The sequence below is a fragment of the Pangasianodon hypophthalmus genome, chromosome 28 (assembly GCF_027358585.1).
Source record: "Pangasianodon hypophthalmus isolate fPanHyp1 chromosome 28, fPanHyp1.pri, whole genome shotgun sequence".
Taxonomy (NCBI): Eukaryota; Metazoa; Chordata; class Actinopteri; order Siluriformes; family Pangasiidae; genus Pangasianodon; species Pangasianodon hypophthalmus.
In genome coordinates, this window is record NC_069737.1 from 2,933,549 (window position 1) to 2,953,548 (window position 20,000).

Genomic DNA, 20,000 nt, shown 5'->3' on the forward strand with positions numbered 1-20,000 from the left:
AATATTTACAAATTCCTGTCCATATTTGAGTCACCTAGTTGGTGTTTGTATTGAACACCGTCACACTTGATATTTTTTACTTTCTCTCTCTCTCTCTGTCTTTCTCTCTCTCTCTCTCTCTCTCTCTCTCTCTCTCTTTCTCATTACTGGGTCCTCAGAGCTGTCCAAGCACTACAGTCAGAAGGTGGCCCTTGAGCAGGAGCTTCCTAACATCACTCAGAAGCTGCGCACCACTAACGAGTGCTTACTCTCCTCCCTGGCCTCCCTCACCAACACCACAAACAAGGTGAACCAGCAGGGGGCGCTACGTTCGCTCCAGATAGCGTTCGTTTGGGTCTTGCTGAGGTTTTGGTGCTGTCCACCTAAAGATCGTCATTCAAATCAAATGAGATCTGTGTTTAGAGTATTTTGATCACCAGTCTGATTCTGAGCATCGCTATTCCATTCAGTTTTATTTGTATAGCGCTTTTAACCGTGGACATTGTCACAAAGCAGCTTTACAGAAATAAATACGTTCAGGATATAAATTGTAAATGTTCCTAATGAGAAAGCCAGAGGTGACGGTGCTGAGGAAAAACTCCCTGAGATGATATGAGGAAGAAACCTTGAGAGGAACCAGACTCAAAAGGGAACCCATCGTCATCTGGGTGACTCCGGATAGTGCGATTATAAATAAATCCCTTCTGTAACTGTGTACTACGTGGACAAATAGTGCCATTGTGTAACCAGGAAATTCATTACAGTTTCCACATGAAGTCTGTTTGTTGAACTTATCCGCTGTTCACTGATGGAGACTTGAGTGCAAACCTGTTCGTGGCGAATTGCAGTCCTAAAGCTATCGTAGCATATGAATTGTTCGTATGAATCTATCAGACCTGTACTGGCCAGGATTTATACTGACTCAGCTTTGATACATTTTAAAAATCTGATCCACAGACATTTTTAAAATCAAAGTCAAGTCGTTATTTCTCATTTAAAGGTCATCAGTCCATACAGTGACAATTTAATCTGAAATAAAAGTGAAATAAAGTGTTGGTCGATGCTCAGAGCTCTGACACTGGTATTGTGCTCACTTGATATTATGGATAAAACAGTAATGAAAATGAGGGTCTGTGTGAAAGCTTATGCTTAAAGACAACTGGAAAGAAGGTACTTATGGTTCTCTTGTTTCACTGCATACAGATTGCAACGTTCTTCAGCAACAATCTGGACTTCTTCACCTCGTCGGCTGGGTACGGGCCCAGAGGCGGAACCGGAAGCCTCAACCCACAGCAGGCACACAGCATGCTCAGTAACAAAAAGCACGCGTCCGACTACATGCTCACACTCAGGAGGGTCAGTGAGAGGCGCCCGCTGTTGTTCATTACCTTGTCGCAAAATAAATAATAATATATAAACATAACTTGGCACTGAACTTTGAACCTTCCTTCAGCTGATCCCGGCTGTAATTTTTCCGTAAAGACTTTTTGTTTAAAGTTAACACAGCTTTCATTGTCCTCTGTTCCCTCTGGTTTTCAGGCGCGTCCTGAGTCTGTTCCCTACACAGAGGCACTGTCGAACCAGCGCATCCTCACCAGCTCCACAGAGAGCAGAGAGGGTCTCATGCAGCAGGTACTTTTTAGTTTTGTGGGGTTTTTTTTGCACAAAAATCTGTACTGCAGCTCACTAGTAAAAAATAACACACAGTGGTAGAGCTGAGATTGTTTGTACTGCAGGTGCAGCAGAGTCAGGAGAAAATCGCTCGTCTGGAGCAGGAGAAGGAGCACTGGCTGCTGGAGGCTCAGCTGGGCCGAGTACGACTGGAGAAGGAGACTCAGCGCATAGCCGAGCTGGAGGCCAGACTCTCCTCAGCCCTCGGGAACGGCGTCGCTGCACCCACACACACCGACTCTGCCTCTACAGGACCAGCTGAGGCAGAAAAAGACAAGATAACGAGCAGAGAGGCGTCTCAGAGCACCAGTTTGGTCAGTCACGGTCACATCTGAATGAGAATACACATTCATGTATATCCAGAAAATCTCTATTTGCTTTGTTGCAGTTGAATGTGCTTTGGGAATCATTTTATTTTCTCCATCACCAGGTTGGAATGCTTACCACAACCCCGACTAATGAGAGTGTAAGTAGTAAGAGCTTCATTGCATAATCTATTCGTAATTCATTGCAGTTTATTACAAAGGTTATTCATTTGGATGCCCTTTAATGAAAAGGCAGATATCTCTTTTTCTTAATCCCTCGATATCTTTTTCAGCATGTTTTTCCGATTAAGTTCCTGCAGGGGAATTGATTAGTATTAGTTAGTGTTGAATATTCGACAGGCAATATCACTGCATCATAAGATATGAGATCTTCTGAGACCTTTTCTGTTGTCTGATGATGATTTTTGTGGACCATCACACCAAATCATTACAGTTTACTGCTATTAAACGTACTGAATTGTGCTGAACTGAATTTAGTCAGGACTTTACGTTCTTTCCATCTATATTGTTAGGGAACGGTCAATTCCCTGAGCATGTTTCAGGCGCGAAATGATTAAAGATCAGACCAGAGACCAGAGATGTTGAACGAGAAGTGTCCAGCTCTCATCCTCCTAACAGCGATAGAAATCTGTATAATTTAATATTCCCAGTGATAATGACGTCACTTCCGAGTTGACGCCAGAGTCTGTGTGTATCCCGCAGGTTGGAGATGAAGAGTCTCGGGAACACCTGATCAAATCCCACTACATGGCGCGAGTGGCCGAGCTCACCACGCAGCTGCAGATGTCCGACAGCAAGGCGGTGCACTTTTACGCCGAGGTGAGCGCCATCGTTTTACGTTTTTAACTTTCCGAGATAGGCAGCACGATAATAATGACGTCATCATAAAGTCTACGCCAAATAACCGCTAATAATATCTATTTAGCCATCTAGTGACAGTTAAAGCTAAAATTAATTGGACACAATATGATTTAAAAATTTAAGCTTCTATATCATTTGATATTGTTTTATTCACTGTGTCGTATTGCCTCGTATGTTTTGTTTTCCCTCTAGTGCCGAGCGCTGGCGAAACGTCTGGCCATCGCAGAGAAATCTCGCGAGACTCTCACAGAGGGGATGAAGCAAGCCAATCAGAACATCACGTCCCTGCAGGTAATAACGCACAGTAACGCTAAGCTGCACGGCGGTTACAGCCATAGGCGCTAAATAAATAAATAAATAATCACCATAACATGTTGAATACTTAGATTAGCGATGGCGTGATACCGCTTTTTCTTTTTCGATACTGAAACTTTGAGTATCAGCCGATACCGATACACATCCGATGTTATTTTCTTTAAAAACTACTAAGTAATAGTAGTTTTACATAGCACTGTAAATGTAATAAATAAAATAAAGTATAAATATAAAGTATAAATATAATAAAATCAGTTATAATCAGTCAGTTGTCTTTATATGTAGACATTTCCAGTTCCAAAAAAATTTCCAATCCTTGTCGTTTGTTACCGGATCCGATATCCGATCCACCATTTCTTTGCTGGTATCAGCCTGATACCGGTACTGTGTATCAGATCGATGTCGTCTTTAACTCAGACTGTTCTTACTTTCATCACCTGCTGAAAAATAATCAGCTGTGTTCACTGATCAGTGCAGGACTTGAGACATTTTTTCAGATTTTCTCCTTGATTTTAATGATAAAAATAAAAAGACCCAACTTTTTTTGATTATTAATGGTTCTCAGCTAGCTCCAGTTAAACACACACACACACACACACACACACACACACTTCCTCGGTTCTGCTTTGTTGGACAGGATGAACTGAGCACGACTAAGAGGAGCTACGAGGACCAGCTGAGTATGATGAGCGATCATCTCTGCAGCATGAACGAAACCCTGAGCAAACAGCGCGAGGAGATCGACACGCTCAAACTAGGAAACAAGGTCAGCTCTTTAAAAGCACCTTTCAATCCACTACATTCAATATTTTAATACTGTATAATAACTAATATTACTAAGTACGTATGCAGTGGGCTGTGGTTAAGGGTCTGCTGCCCCGGGGGACCGGAAGGGGATGAGTTTTAATCCCAGGACCATCCTGTTTAACTCAGATTATCCAAAAATGACTTGTACGCACTTTTCTTTAAATGGAACTTTAAATGTCACCGAACATGTTCGATATCCGAAGTTTGCTTCTTTTATTTCCAGAAGCTAACATGTAGGGAACGCTTACAGATACCACTTTAACAGTTTCTAAAAGTTGTGTGATCATTTAGTGTGTATTGCTCCCCTGCCTGCTGCTCTTGGATAATAGACTTGAGTGACTGGATAAATAGATAAATAGATAATATAAATAGATAAATGTTCTTTATTTAGTCTCTATTTGATGATATTATTCATATTAATATGGTATAATATTATATATTTAATAGTATATAAAATAAACAAACTACTACAAATCTACTAAATATCATAAAGTTACTCATTTTAAATATAGATTTATAGAATTCATGTCACATTTTGTTTTTGTTTGTTTTTAAATGGAAATACACATTTTTTACTCTCCATTGTTCACTAATTCCTGCGTACGGTTTCTTTTATATAAAACTGTACAAGGATGTAAATGTCGAAAGGTTTCGCTCATGATGTTTGTATTTAAACGGCTCTGAGGATCACGTGGCTGCTTTCTGCAGCAGAGCCTTATGGGTAGAAATAGATGCTCAGTGCTGCTTTATTGTGAATGTTTAAATATCAGTGGTGTTAAAAGCAGTTTTTTTTTTTGTTTTTTTTTTTGCATCGATCTTTCTTTTTAGGGAAACTCGAAGAAGAACAAGGGTCGGTAGTTTGGTATGCAGTCATTCAGCATCGCTGTGAATGAAGGAGGATGTACTGGGACCAGACAGATTTCACTAAACACACACACACACACACACACACACAGATACGGCAGAGACACATGGAGACATGACGTCCTGCTCTGCTCAGACATAACTGACCAGACATGACTTGGTTCATTCGTTAGTTTTTTTTTTTTTTTTTTAAACAACAGCTTGTTTGAGTGTGAGTGGAAAACTGACATTTCATCACCTTTATCTTCTGCTATCTTGCCATTTTTCCAAGCAGACAGAATGTTAGTGATTTTTACAAATTAAAACAAAGACCTAAAGTGTGCAGATCGGCTGAACGATCATGTACTGGTCATATCGCTATAAGTCTAATTTTGACTGCTTGACATTTCATCTGACCGTTTCTTTATCACATGAGTATCAAATTTTCCTACTTCCTGTTTGAAGACCCTGATTAGTTTCCATATTTACTGAGGACATTAAAACGTGCACATAAATTGTGCGTATATCCTTAACATTATACTATTCTGGTATAGGAAATAACATTAAAGGTACGGTCAGTGTTTTTTTTTTTTTTTTTTTTTTTTTTTAAAAGGTGAAGTCAGCGCTTTTTATAATATTTATCCAAGCTCTGCTCACACTGCAGAGGCGTCTCCACTCTCCCTACAGTCATGTTACTTGTTTCTTCTTTGTATCAGAGATGTTGCTTCACTGATAACACTGACGTTAGAAGCCGAAATTGTTTGGAGTTTCAAAATACTGAAATTGCGTACTACACCTTTAATGGTTTTGAAAGTGGTTAGTTTTTTGTACTTTTTTTTTTTTTTTTTTTTTTTTTAAACAAAAAACATTAGAGAAATCTGTACTCCTGTGTTGTTTTGATAAACTGCTCAAAGCTAAAAGTGATTCTCCTAACACCTCAGTTTGAAGAAATAACCGAATCATTTAACCCTTGCTCTGCGTCATGCGGCATTTTTAAAAATGCGACGTGGATAATGTACAGAAATCTGGGATATTGTTGTACAGGTATGATACAGTGAATATTATTTTTTCTTCCACCGCTAATCTATATGCAGTGATTTCTCGTGATGTGAAATCTGTTATTTAAACACCACGATATTACGCTCTCTCGGTCCCGCATTAGCAGGAGTGTGTTTATCCGGAACATCCGATGCCGATCGCTGTACTTGCGTAGCACACAGTGAGTTTTATTGCTAGAACATTTCATTTCGTGTCGTAACTCTCTGCAAAATATCATAACTATTTTAAAATGATGTATTATGCAACCCGAGTGAGATCTCACACACACACACACACACACACACACTTATACCCCATATGAAATATATGTTAATCCAGTACAGGAGACTAGTCTGTACCTCAGTAGTACTTAAGCATGTAGGCAGAGATTATAATCAGTGATATAGAGAGCTGTTAGGGTAAAAGCTCTCACTGTGATTAGCTGTGAATGCTAAAGCGATATAAATATGCACTGGGCAGATTTTTCTGTGGAAAAAAAAAATATATTCGAAATGGGAAAACAAAACGTTAATGTGAATATATGTTCAATTCATATCATGTCTTATGTGTTTTTTTTTGTTTGTTTGTTTTTTTTTTATTTCTTCTTCCACCAAACTTTTATACAATGGCTTTGATCATGTTTTGTTAAACCAGTGAAATCAGTGTTGTGTAAGATTTATGTACGGATAAATATCAGCCAAGCCCTGAGGAAAAGATATCAAAACTGACGCTCCGTTTTAACCGTGACTATCCGTGATTAACGAATCCTCGACTTTTTTTTTTTTCCCCCAAACAAATGGTCGTGAATCACCAGTGACAGTTTACAAAGATCCACGTAGTCGCTTCTCGTCAAGTTTACAACAGTCGTCTTTTATTCAGAGCAAGACTCCGAACTGCAAATGATTTTCTCCATTTAATCTCCTCCACGTACTGATCGCATACCAAAACCATGTAAATGAAACATGACATAAATAATAAAACATGGATTTGAATGCTGTGCTGTTTTCACTTCATATTATTCATATTATATCTAATTATAACAAAGTTCCACTCTTTTTAAATGAAGCTTTTATTTAGTATGACCTGTATTTACAATTCTAATAATAAAAATTGAAAAATAGTAATGATGTTAATATATTTCATTGAAAATTATCATAATTTTACTTAAATGTTAGCCTACTTAAATTCCATGGGATACTTAAAGCAAATATTCAAGTCAGATTTATTCATATAGAGTGCAAAGTAACGAATTACATAGGTTACAGTACTATTTTGTATAATCAAATCATAGTACTTTAATTTTTTTTTTTTTTCGAATAAAATATCACCATTACAAAATGAAAGATAACGTAAGCCTATTAAAGGACAGTATGTGCAGATTTTTACCCAAACAGATCCCTGTTGAAACTCTACACGCTGGGGGTCACATGTTCAGCAGCGGAGACAGATGAGCGTCCCTGGCTCGACTTAGCAGCTAATTTCAGCTTTAAATGCTTTGAAGGAAATGGTGTGAAAATGATCTGAAAATGATGCGAACCAAAACATGTGGACATGTCAGCATTTCCCTTCACTGGGAAATTGAAGAGACGCAAACTCGGTTCCAGCATGACAATGCCCCTGTGCACAAAGCGAGCTCCATGAAGACATGGTGTGTGAAGGTTGGAGTGGAAGAACTCGAGTGTTCTGCACAGAGCCCTGACCTCAACCCCACTGAACACCTTTGGGATGAACTGGAACACCGACTGAACCCCAGACCTCCTCACCATCCCAACATCAGCGCCTGATCTCACTAACGCTCTTGTAGCTGAATGAACACAAATCCCCACAGCCACGCTCCAACATCTAGTGGAAAGCCTTCGTAGAAGAGTGGAGCTTATTATAACAGCAAACACAGGAGGGAATAGATCTGGAATGAGATGTTGAACAAGGACATGTGGGTGTGATGGTCATATGGTGTAGCTTAATATCTGTGTATTACTGAGATTTTAAAAACTAATAAATACAATTTATAATAGTAAGATAATGCATAAAATATATGAGATCAGGAAGATAAAGATTAAAGCTTTAGATGAAAAACAGATCAGCCAGATCTAAAAGTGAGAGTGAAAGGTCTGTTTTTGACCTGAAAGTGACAGAATAATAATAAATAATTTAGTTTGAAGATAAATAATTTAGGCTGACCAATAAATAAATAAATAGATAAATAAAAATTGGGAACACTGGCTTTGATTTGATTAACAAGTTGGAAAAAAATGTAAATTAGTGCTTATAAATCTTTAAAATAATCCCATGACTGAAAAAAATAATGTTCTGATGTCAGAGAATTTGATTTCCGAAAATATAAAATATAAAAATATTTATCCTAGACAAAATTGCACAGTGTTGCACGTGCGCGAAGCTTCGCCACGTGGTCTCGCTGCAGTGTCTCCTCGCGCATGCGCACTCACGCGCCTGACTTCCGGAAGTAGAGATGTGGCTGCTTGTGTGAAAATACAAAGTAGTGCTTTGGTGTAAGTCTGAGACCGCGATGGGATCTGCTGATCTGCGCACTGAGTTAGAAAATCTCCTAAAAAGTCTGAATATTGACTTTGTTTCTGTGGAACATCCGGAGGTAATAAATCTTACACTTATTATTAAAACCCTGTGCATGCTGTCACCGGGTCTCACACACACACACACACACACATATACACACACACACACACACACACACACACACACTCTCTCTCTCTCTCTCTCTCTCACACACACACACTCACACTCTCTCTCTCTCTCTCTCTCTCTCTCTCACACACACACACACACACACACACACAAACAGATACACACGCGCGCGCACACACATACACACGTTTAATTTATTCCTTATTAATGTGAGTCTGTGTGCTAAATGTAGTGAACTCAATTGGTTGTAAATGAACTTTTATTTTCTTAAATCTATTAAAAGAAATTTCTTATATTATTATAAGAATATAAACTATTATAAGAAACACACACACACACATACACACACGTATGCACACACATACACACATGGATATATACACAAACACATACACACGTTTAATTTATTCCTTAATGTGAGTCTGTGTGCTAAATGTAGTGAACTCAGTTGGTTGTAAATGAACTTTTATTTTCTTATATTATTATATTATTATTATTATATATTAAAAATTATTATAAGAAACTCTTGTTTGTTGTTGTAATAGTAATACTGTAACTGTTACAGTGCTGTAGTTCTGACCGCCAGAGGGCGACAAATAACAAAAGATATATATATATATTCATATGTTTATAAATAAAATGGGATCTTGGGTGGCTCAGAGTGTAAGGGAGAGTTAGTTGTGTTAGTTGTGGTAACTGAACTAGTCCCTGCTCAGGAACGTGTTGGCGCAGTGGTTAAGGCTGTAGGTTGCTGATCAGATAGTTGAGGGTTCAAGCCCCAGCGCTGCCTAGTTGCCCCTTGAGTAAGGTTGTTAACCCTCTCTGCCCCAGGGGCGCTGTATCACGGCTGACCCTGTGCTCTGACCCCAACTTCCTAACAAGCTGGGATATGCGACAAAGAGATTTTCACTCTGCTGTAGTGTCTGTGACAGATAAAGGCTTCTGCTTCTTCTTCTCCACACACTACAGTGCGATTCCAGTTCTTAAGGAAACGATTCGATATTCGACAATACGATTCGATTTAATATTCTCTGATCGATATGTGAACAACTGTTCAGAATTTAGGCTAGGCCAAGCGTTCATTTGCGAATGATGATGACGTAGTTTAATGAATTTAAGTATCAGAGTTCGGGGCGAATCACCATGCTAACCTATTCAATTATTTACACATCAGATTATAAATATGAAATTTTTTTTTTTCACACAGCAGATGTGACATTTTACAATAATTGATTCATTTAAGCAATTTAATCAATTATTTACTGTAATTGATAATAATTGATTTACAGTTGTTGCCTCGATTCATTTCATTCATTGCCTTTTAAATCAAAGTGTCGATCCAAATTGTCTGATCATTACACTCCTAGTCTAATCTATAATATATCAGAGGTGTCAAATATTCGGCCCATGGGACAGGACCGACCCAGCGAAGGTTACGGTCTGGCCCAAATGAATTTATAATCTGTGTTTCTATCAACCAGAATTGAATTGAAAGAGACTCTGTTATTCCACTAGAGGGCAAAATAGAGCGATAAACTCAGGGCCCTAAACTCAGCTACTGACAAAATTGGTTAATTATATGCATTTGTTCATTAGCAAGCTAAAAATTTGATGTTGTAACCAAGTTTCTTTCTAGAATAACTAATTTTGGGGTTTCACAGGAACGGGGGTGAAAACTTACGCAGTCACGATCTTTAGTTGCAAATAATTTTGCAAACTAGATAGATTTTTCCACCCACTTGGATTTTATGGGTTATTTTGTGTGGATTCATGGCATATAATACCAATTGAGGCGATTTCTATTCCATGTTGGAACAATACCAAATGTGGAAAAGTTCAAGGGAGTGAATATTTATGCTTTATGCTTAGCAGCCACTTTATTAGGAACACCTGTACGCCTGATCATTCATGTGATTATCCAGTCAGCCAGTGTCTAAAGCCATGCAAGAGCTTCAGTTCATGAGTTAATGTTCACATTAAACATAAGAATGATGAAAAAAAAAAAAAGGATCTCTGTCACTTTTAGAAAAACATCCCATCTTCAGCTGCCCAGGTTTGGCTTACAGGAGTGGAACCGAATTCAATTCAATTCAATTTTATTTGTATAGCGCTTTTAACAGTGGACATTGTCACAAAGCAGCTTTGCAGAAATAAATGGATTCACAAAAAATATACTGTAAATATGTGACTTTATCCCAAATGTGTTCTTCTGCTGCTGTAGCCCATCTGCCTCAGGGTTCCATGTGTGGTGCATTTTGAGATGCTTTTCTGCTCACCGTGGTTGTAAAGCGTGCTTATTTAAGGTACCGTAGCCTTGCTGTCAACTTGAACAAGTCTAGCCATTCTCCTCAGGCCCTCAGCAGTTTCTGAAAGACTCGAACCTCCCCATCTGGCACCAACAAATTTGTTTCATGCGAACATTAACAGACATGTATCTGTATGATTTTATGCGTTGCACTGCTGCCATGTGATTGGCTGATTGGATCATTGCATTAATGAGCAGGTGTGCAGGTGTTCCTAATAAAGTGGCTGTGTATTAGCATATTTCTTTCTTTTTCTTTTTTTTTTTTTTTTGTTTTTTTTTTTTTGTTTTTTATGGTTGTCATTTTAAAAGTCAAAAGTCCTACAACAGCAGTGTGTTTGTGTGTGTCTTGGTGGCTTGGTGGTAAAGGCCTTGCCTCCGATGTAAGTGGTTGCTGGTTTGAATCTGGCCTGACTGTGTAGTGGGTGAGTTGAATGCAGGAAGGTAGGAGAGGTGGAAAAAGTGCAAAGAGTGTTGTAAATGGTGTTTGAAGATGCTAGAAAAAGTGTGGGTGATAGAAATTTTTCACAAAATTTCCCTATAATGCAAAACTAAGTCGACACTCTCTCTTCAAGCTCCATAACCTGCTCTGTTCATCACACCAGATCCCAGGGGGGCAGCTGCCCGGATTTTACCCCCCTGCCTCAGGTCACATCCTCCGGCACCTTCCGCGCTCATCATACCACCAATTCCTGGACCTTTCCCACCATTTTGTGTCTTCCACACTCATTGTAGTAGTGATTCCAGTTCCTTCTTTGCTCATATTCTAGAGACCTGGCTGGGGTTCGAACCAGCAACCTCTCAACCCAGAGGCAACACTCACCCAATTGAGCCACAGGATCTCATACTTGTTGCTTCTTTTGTAGGACTTTTCACTTTTGTATACTTAAGCCTGGGTGAAAAGCCAAAGCAAAAAGCACAGCCTCAAACCAGAGATATGAGGCACCAGAGGCCATGACACTAACCACTACACCACCACAGGCTGGTGTGTGCTGTTGCTTATTGGACTTTTGTCTTTGTAAATTGCTCACACAGTAAAACATTTAGTGGAAGAGGAGATGGTTGTTTTCTTTCAGATCCCAGTGGTAGCAGTTCAGCGCTCATCACTTCCCTGTAGTTTCTCTCAGTAACACGAAGCCAGGAAGATTAACTGAGAGAGCACCACTAACCAACACACACCAACACACTGACTGAGTGTGTTAATGCGCTCTATCTGTGCGCTTTCTGACAACAGTTTCCTCTATTCACTTAGAACAGAGGTGCGTGTTGAACTGGCTTTTTGTTACTGAGAGGAACATGAGAGGAGTGATGAAGCTGCTGGGAGCTGAAAGGAAGCAACCATCTCCTCTTCCACTAAACTTTTCATTATACAGGTGTCCCAAAAGTCTCCATATGTAGGGGAAATGAACACTTTTTAGCAAAATATAACTCGATTTATGATTGCCATTTCTTTGTAAACACACACGGCGTTGTCTCTCCCACTCGTGGAACTCATCTGGAGTTGTGCATGGAATTACAAGTCCATCGCAACCTTGCGACAGCTTCCCGATCCAGCCATGAGAACGATTTCAATACGTTCTTCTTTTGTCAAAGGCGTTCTTAAAGGCTTTCTGAAAAAAAATTATAATATAAAGTAAGTATGAAAAATTTTGGAAGACGTTTTGCTAAAAAGCGTTAATTTCCCCTATGTACGGAGACTTTTGGGAAACCCTGTAGTTTCCGTTTCACTCGCAACATTGAGCTGTTTATTAAGATAGAAAGTCATGCAGCAGTGGTCCAGAGGTTAGCATCAGGGTCTCTGATGCAGGACCTCATGGGTTTGAGTCTGTGCTTTAGCTTTAGTTGAGGATCATCCTATTGAGCTTTGCCTCTGGGTTAAGATGTTTCTGGTTTAAACTCCAGCCAATTTTCCAAAAAATGAGTGTAGAAGGTGCAGGATGTTCTCATGCCATAATATATATATATATATACTCTGTATTAATCCAGAATTGTTTTGGCATTTTCAAGCACCACCCACTTCACCTGCTCCCAGTGGCTACGGTTACATGCAATTTCAGTTTAACGTCTATATTCGGGTTGCAGCCATATTCCCAATACGATGTTTATATGCGTACAGGCTTCGGAATATTCCTGTATAAACGGTTGTTGTAAGTCTGCCTGAGGTACCATTCCTAAATCCCTAGCCTCCAGCCAAGCATCTGTTAGCACCCACAATTCCTTGCGGACTGAGCACGAGCGTATATCACTTTTCAGTGAGTTTTCTGAATGAGGTGTTTACATGCAACACATTTCTGATTTAAACGGGCATATCCCAGGGGTGGGAATCAGAATATTGTCTTAATCTGAATCGGGCAATATTGAATATTAGAATATTGCCAAATTTTGATTAATATCAGAATATTGATGTGCATGTAAATGTAGTCAGTCTCTTCGTCCAGCATCACTCAACTCACCCCTTTCTGTGTGCAAGCCAGATTCCAACCAGCAACCAAGCGCGGAGGCAAGGCTTTTACCACAAAGCCACAATCTCACACACACACAAAAAAATAAATACATATGTTTTTTAAAACTCAAATGCTCAGTAGAAAGGATTAGGTAGCCTTCAAGAAATTGCAAAAGAGAAAATCAAATGAAGCGAGATACAAACTGTGTTTGCAGAAGCAAAATAGAGAGGTTTACTATGAAGGTTTGGGTGTAATTATGGAAAAAATGTAGGAGAAATACCTATATTTTTTTCTTTATTGCTAGATGCTATGTTGTAGACCACACCAAACATTTCTTAACCAAACTGTAAACCCAAAAGCAAAAATTTCAGTTAAAAAAGAAATGAACACAATTTCTGACATTTAACAAAATCCATCGTGTGTTTGTTCCAACCAGGTTTTCACTGTGGAGGAAATGATGCCTCACGTACAGCACCTGCACGGAGCCGTGACGAAAAACCTCTTCCTAAAGGACAAGAAGAAGAAAGGCCTGTGGCTCGTCTCGGTGCGTCACGACCGCCAGGTGAACCTGAACGATCTGGCTAAGAAGCTGGGCGTGGGCAGCGGGAACCTGCGCTTCGCGGACGAGGCGGCCATGTTGGAGAAGCTCGGGGTGGGTCAGGGCTGCGCCACGGCTCTCGCGCTCTTCTGCGACAAGGACCAGAGCGTCCGGTTCGTCCTGGACAGCGATTTAGCCCACGGAGGCCACGAGAGAGTTTACTTTCACCCGATGACCAACGCTGCGACTGTAGGACTGAAACCGGACGATCTGATGAGGTTCCTGAAGGAGACGGGACACGAGCCCATCCTGCACAGCTTTGAGTAGATCAGCTGATGGGTTATAACGTTGTAGGTCAATTACAAGAAATGTGTCCAGGATGTTTTTATTGTACAAATAACAGTTCATCAGTGTTTTCGATTTATCAGTGAGACATCAATAAAAAGCACAAGATGAAATGCTTCACCCTTATTTCCTGATCAGGATCAAGATTTAAAGGAAAAGTGCATTATTAAAAATGACTCATAAATAGAAGCATTTAATTTAACTTATTACGCTGGCTTTATCCTGAAACAGTGATTTTTCTTTTTTTTTTTGAAAATGTCTTTTTTGTCTTTATCCAGTGTATGGAATAAACAGAAAGTGAGGCTGTGGTGCAGGAATGTGAGCATGTTGATGTTTCTGTGCTTAACACTGATGATAGAGTGCAGAAGGAAAGGATTTTTCAGCACTGTGAATTTAGCACCTATATTTTTAAGCTATAAAATACTTTTTTTTGGCAGAATTTGTGGTTTGATTCATGAGAAGACATAATTTGAGTCATAATTCAAATTCAGTTGCCAAAAAATATGCATTTTTGTGCACAGCAATGCACAATGGGTGACAAAACTAAAACACAGAGTCTATTTTCAGTGTCTAAACTCGTCTTGTTCTGACGTACTGAAACATTAATTACAATCCTTTCATCTGCGATTGCGCTTTCACATCCTCGCACCACAACGCAGTCGAGAATAAAACGCCTGAAAACGATCCTGTTCGAATCTGCCGAGGTAGATCTGTCAATCAAACGCTGTGGGCGGGGCTTTTTGATACAGATGAAATAGGTTATCTTGTTATGCTAAAAATACAGAGATACTTTGACTCAGCAGAAGGATATAAAGTTTAATCATAGTCACAATCTTAAATTTGATTACTAAAATAAGGATAATGTTATTAACCTTGTATTTTAATAATAAACACAAACAGCTTCTTGGACCTGGACACCAAATATGGCTGCAATTTGACGTAACTTTAAGCTGTAACTGTAAGTTTTCCGACATCTTCAGGACAGAGGAGTTTGCGGTTTCTCAGTAACAAAAAAAACAACAAGCCACTTTTTTTTTTTGTCTTAATAGATCTGTTGAACTGGTTATAGCTGCTATAGCAAGTGATAACTTGTTTCGTGGATGTACCACAACATTAAATGCAACTATAAATGGAGAAAACACATGACTTACTGTTTTTTAATACATTAAAAATTGCAATCGTTGGAAAATCGCTGTTGTATAAGTGGAATAAAACACTTCAGGACGTGCTGTTCTAGGAAAATAATAAACTTCAGTGTGGCAAAAGTAACACGGCTTCATCACACCGCGCTGTCGTTGATTATTTTCCTATAACAGCATGACACAGAGCTCAATCTCAGTCCTGATCCATGTGATTTCTTCAAGTATGGAGGAAAGGAAAGTGAATGAAGGTGGTTGAGAATGAGGAAGAATGCATTATGTTTAATTTGTGATATGAACGTAATATTTTAATTTGAGAGCATTGTGGCAGAACTTACTGGACGACCAGGGAAAAAAAAAAACAAAAAACAAAAAAAAACGCTTAACCTTTTTTTTTTTTTTTTTTTAAAAACCATGTGCTAGTACAAAAAGTAAAGCTGCCAGTGTGGTCTGAGGCAAATGAAGGTACAGAAGAGCAAAACAGTGTCAGTAAGCGGCTGTATTTTGGAACGTTTACAGTAATCAGTTTTGCATTTCAAGAGCGTTAAAGGTGTGGGTTGAAAATGTGGGCTTCTGGTGTAAAATAACACACACACTTTTGTTTTCTCACATCAGATGCATTTATGTAAAAGTGGAAAAGGAAGTCTATGGCAGGTCTGAATGGTGTCAGTAGTCCTACACACACACACACACACACACACACACACACACACACACACACACACACACACACACACACACACACACACACGCTCAGTCTTTTCTGTCCTTGTGCTTCGTATTTCTTGTCCACGTTGTTCCACTCGGGTGAGTTGGGAAGCAGGATGTTGTTGACTCAATGTGGTTGGATTGCGTCTGGATTTGGACGCAGCGTCACATGCAGGCGTAAGAGAAAGAAAAGTCCACCAGCAGATGATTGAGAGTCACACAGGATTTTGAAAGAAAAAAAAGAAAAAAAAAGTCAACTTGGTCAAAAAAAAAAACAGCAATACTTTGAAACTCTTGCATTTCCTTGATTCAAGGAAACAAGATTTGTTTTAATACAGAAGCATCTTTTGTGGACGTGGACGTGGGTGTAGATCTCCTTTTAAAAGGTCACGTCAAAGGTTCTGTGGGAGGAAGCGGTGAAGAGAGAAGCGCAGAAGAAAACCAGAGGTGATGACTTTTATACACGAGGAGCTTCCAGCTATGGTGTCAGAACAGCATGCAGTACTGAAGCACTGAGATGGAGGAACAGTGGGGTCGAGAAAGAGAGGGGGAATAAACAGGGAATGCAAGCGGGAATGTCATCTCCACCCTCAGTGAACCATGCAGACCAGGATCCATCATCAACCCCGAGCTCCACGGTGCAGCTCGGACATCTGTTCGCCCTCGTCCCCTCCCCCCACTTCCTGCACCCGGACACTCACCCCTCCGGCTCGGGAAAACGCTAACACTTTAGGAGATTTGCTGCTCTCCAGATCGGCTTTTAGATTTCCTGCGTTCGCGTGACGTTTCCACATCTGCGGGACAAAAAAGCAGGTGAATATTACAACTTAATTAAATTAACACACCATTGAAATGTGTGAAACTATACAGGATAAATACACAGCAACGACAATCAGGAATATACAATACGACTGCTGTGATGGGTTTAACTTAAAATTTCCAAATGTCGGACAAAAAGTTTGTTTAAAAAGAAAAAAGTCAAAGCACCAACACCTTCACCGTCATTACGAAATCACCCCCATTCCCTGCTAAGGAGTGTTGCATGGCCTTCATTTGCATACTAAACCATGATTGGCTGCTTGTATTTTATGACACAGTAATACTTTTCCCATCACATTTAACAATAACTCATATTTTAATTTCAGTGTCCTGTGTTTCTTGAAAAAAATGCAGCAAATAGTTGATCAATATACGTAAACAAGGCTCTCGAACACAAGTGGCTGCGACAAACAAATTCAACAAATAATATTTAATAATAAAGAACCATTCTGTAGAGGGATTTAACTATAATTATACATTTTTCAAATATTTTGCGCACAAAAGAAGTTGATGTGTTGGATTAGAGCTGCAACAAAAATTCGAGAAATATGATAAATCTGATAATTCATTCAAAAACGGTAAAATAATTTGAATTATTTATTATTAAACCTCTAACTTCTCTAGGATTAGCTCAACGCCAGACCATGTTTTCTACCTGTGTTGATTACTAGAATGTAATTTAATAATCATCTATAATTTTGTCATTTTATCATTTAAGCTAGCATTTTTTTTTCTGCCTTGTTTATCATTTTTCCGTGGGTCATTTGTTACTTATACGCCCTGTTGTAAATCACTTTATTGTTTAGATAAGCACTTTATGTAGATTTAATGAGATGATGTCCCACTGAAGCGCTTGTAATATGATTTGCTTTGCTGGGTTTCCTTTTATTAAATCAGTGAAATGATTAAAGTCTTAAGCTTTTCTTATCCTTAGAGAATATTCAACTGGATAATAAAAAAATAAATAAATAAATAACTGATAGTTGCAGTCCTACATTGGTTCAAAAGAAATTCGTCTATGTTACAACAAATTTGAGGACTTGATCCCTTCCCAAAACGAGTCCAGAACTGATCCTGGGAACTCAGACAATCGGGCCGAGTCTGAAAACCCTTTACTTTTGTGATTAAACCTCAGTGGACAGCTCAATCGCACAGCCAGCACCGAACAAAACAGGGCACAAAACAGAAAATCCACACATCATCATTGCTTCATTGTGACTGAAGCAATCAAAATGGGATCAGAGGATTGACAGTGTGAGGGGAAAAGCAACACAATGACTCAGCAATGATTGTGTGAGACCCATTTATGTAACACCGTCCCAGATACCAAGCTCCCAAAAAAAATAATCACACCCTGAAAAAACAGCCAGGAAATCTAGCAGGTTAGAAGAAATTAATCAGTCCATGGACATGTGTTAGTGCTTTAAATAATCTCGATAAGACAAGAGCATCATGGGACGTGCTCCACAAGCCTAATTGCTTTATTTAAATATCAAAGTAGATCAGGCCTCAGGTTTTTTTTTTTTGGATTTTGTGAACAAGCAAATTTAGGCAGAGCTTACAATATAAATTAGCAGAAAGATGAAATGATAAAAAAAAAAAGGTTTTCCATTTTGTGATGCTTATATAATAATCATGGCAGTATGATTATTGTACATCTTAACAAAGGAACATATAATTATAAGACTTAAGACATAATACGCATGCAGACATTCAACAAGTCCAACAGAGGGATTGTACATAATCGGAACCAAGGATAGGGCGAGAGCGAGGGTGCGGTGATGAGCCAGCAACAAAACACAAAAAGCCAAATAAATGGATAAGGAAGCGTTCATGCAGGTGCTCGACCATCACCAGACAGGAAATGAAGTCACGCAGTCCCACATGTTACACACAGCCGTATTCGTACCACAGCGATTGGCTGTCCTCTGAACTCATGGGAGCTGATTGGTCAGGATTATTATCATGGCCCCGCCCATCTACCTTGCTGTCGTTCGGCTGATTGTGATTGGGTTTGGGTTTGAGGGGCGGACCGCTGATGTTACTAACGAGCGACGTATTGAGTGAGAGGAAGGCCTGGTTCCTGGTGCTGCTGGAAAACGCTGGCTCGCTAAAGATGGAGTCCAGGAAGACTGAATCTACGGTGAAGGAGGGGCCTAAGAACTCCTGCAGAGTGGACAGCTCAGAGTCGTCTGCGTTTGGGACGCGGCCGGTGCAGGGCACGCTGGCCGATTTGGGCAGGGGTTTTGAGTACTCACTGGATGCAGCCTGACTCTTCGAGGGCGACGGATCCACAGAGACGGGTTCACGTGCGTCCTTGGCCAGCATGTCGTGGACACTGGAGCGGCGCGTGCTGCCCTCGGCCGTGGAGATGACACTGCTGGCACGAGGCAGACCGGCGGAAGAGGACGAGGCGTCCAGGCGCTCGCACACAGATGTTGCTTTTGCCTGAGCACTCAGGCCTAATCTGGGCTGACTAGGGCCCTTCACCCGAGTGCTCTCGGCCTTACGCAGAGTCGGTCGGCCTGCTCGGTGCTCGGTGGGCGTGGCCTTCCCGCTGGCAGACCGCAGGATGCCCCTCCCTTTAGTGCGCTCCTTCTGCACAGGATCGGACGCTCTGGATAGACGTGGAGATTCTGCGCTCAGATTGTCCTGGCTGCCAGACTGGAGGAAGCACAGATCCCCAGATACATTAGAAATTAAAACTTATACACCTGTAAATAAGATTTGCTGGAAAATAAATATACACTGAGGGAAAATGTTGCCATAAAAAAATGTCTAGTAACAATGTTCTTGCCTCAGAAACCACATCTGATCATCAGTCATACATGAAACCCGTTTAATGTAATTTACAAAAATAAACTCATAAGTTAACAATTAACGACAAGTTCGAATCCATGCTTGCACTGGATGTTTAAAATTAACTAGATGACTTAAAAAGGGTAGAAATATTATTATAGTTAATCCGAATTAAATTAATAAAGTCCCATTTAACCATTAAAAATATTTTTAAAATTATATAATATACATCTTATACATAAATGTAACAATACATTGTTAATCCTGATAATATTTCAATATTTAATAATTCAGGCATAATGAATATGAGTAATATTAACTAACAAAAGTAAAGAAATTTTTTATTGATTATCAGCAGTATCTCCGCTCTCTCTCACGTGAAGTGTGAAGTGTGAAGTGTGA

General features: G+C 39.6%; 3 protein-coding genes across 7 annotated transcripts in view; 2 read left to right on the forward strand and 1 right to left on the reverse strand.

The window, feature by feature from the left end:
- Positions 1-6,832, forward strand: part of ppp1r21 (protein phosphatase 1, regulatory subunit 21) — a 16,981-nt gene extending 10,149 nt beyond the window's left edge. Inside the window, exons 14-22 of the mRNA XM_034301379.2 lie at positions 159-286; positions 1,183-1,335; positions 1,519-1,611; positions 1,716-1,964; positions 2,081-2,116; positions 2,679-2,795; positions 3,030-3,128; positions 3,790-3,918; positions 4,788-6,832. Coding sequence (XP_034157270.2) covers positions 159-286; positions 1,183-1,335; positions 1,519-1,611; positions 1,716-1,964; positions 2,081-2,116; positions 2,679-2,795; positions 3,030-3,128; positions 3,790-3,918; positions 4,788-4,817 — 1,034 coding nt within the window. The 3' untranslated portion in view covers positions 4,818-6,832. The remainder of the gene's footprint in view (positions 1-158; positions 287-1,182; positions 1,336-1,518; positions 1,612-1,715; positions 1,965-2,080; positions 2,117-2,678; positions 2,796-3,029; positions 3,129-3,789; positions 3,919-4,787) is intronic.
- Positions 6,833-8,295: 1,463 nt separating this feature from the next.
- prorsd1 (prolyl-tRNA synthetase domain containing 1) lies at positions 8,296-14,246 on the forward strand. Its single transcript, XM_026945363.3, has 2 exons — positions 8,296-8,451; positions 13,687-14,246. Exons 1-2 carry the CDS (start codon positions 8,368-8,370, stop codon positions 14,113-14,115), a joined length of 513 nt encoding a protein of 170 aa, XP_026801164.3. The 5' UTR covers positions 8,296-8,367; the 3' UTR covers positions 14,116-14,246.
- An 883-nt stretch (positions 14,247-15,129) lies between these two features.
- Positions 15,130-20,000, reverse strand: part of ccdc88ab (coiled-coil domain containing 88Ab) — a 58,318-nt gene continuing 53,447 nt past the window's right edge. For 4 of the 5 annotated variants that reach the window (XM_034301134.2, XM_034301133.2, XM_026945290.3 and 1 more), the window contains one exon: positions 18,250-19,463. In XM_034301134.2, coding sequence (XP_034157025.2) covers positions 18,687-19,463 — 777 coding nt within the window. In that variant the 3' untranslated portion in view covers positions 18,250-18,686. Of the gene's footprint in view, positions 16,775-18,249; positions 19,464-20,000 lie in introns of those variants that run through there. The other variant, XM_034301135.2, reaches the window with a different exon arrangement.

Coding starts and splice junctions, on each gene's coding strand:
- prorsd1 (XM_026945363.3), top strand. CDS start 8,368: ATGGGATCTGCTGATCTGCGCACTGAGTTAGAAAATCTCCTAAAAAGT. Junction 8,452..13,686: donor TTTCTGTGGAACATCCGGAG/GTAATAAATCTT, acceptor TGTTCCAACCAG/GTTTTCACTGTGGAGGAAAT.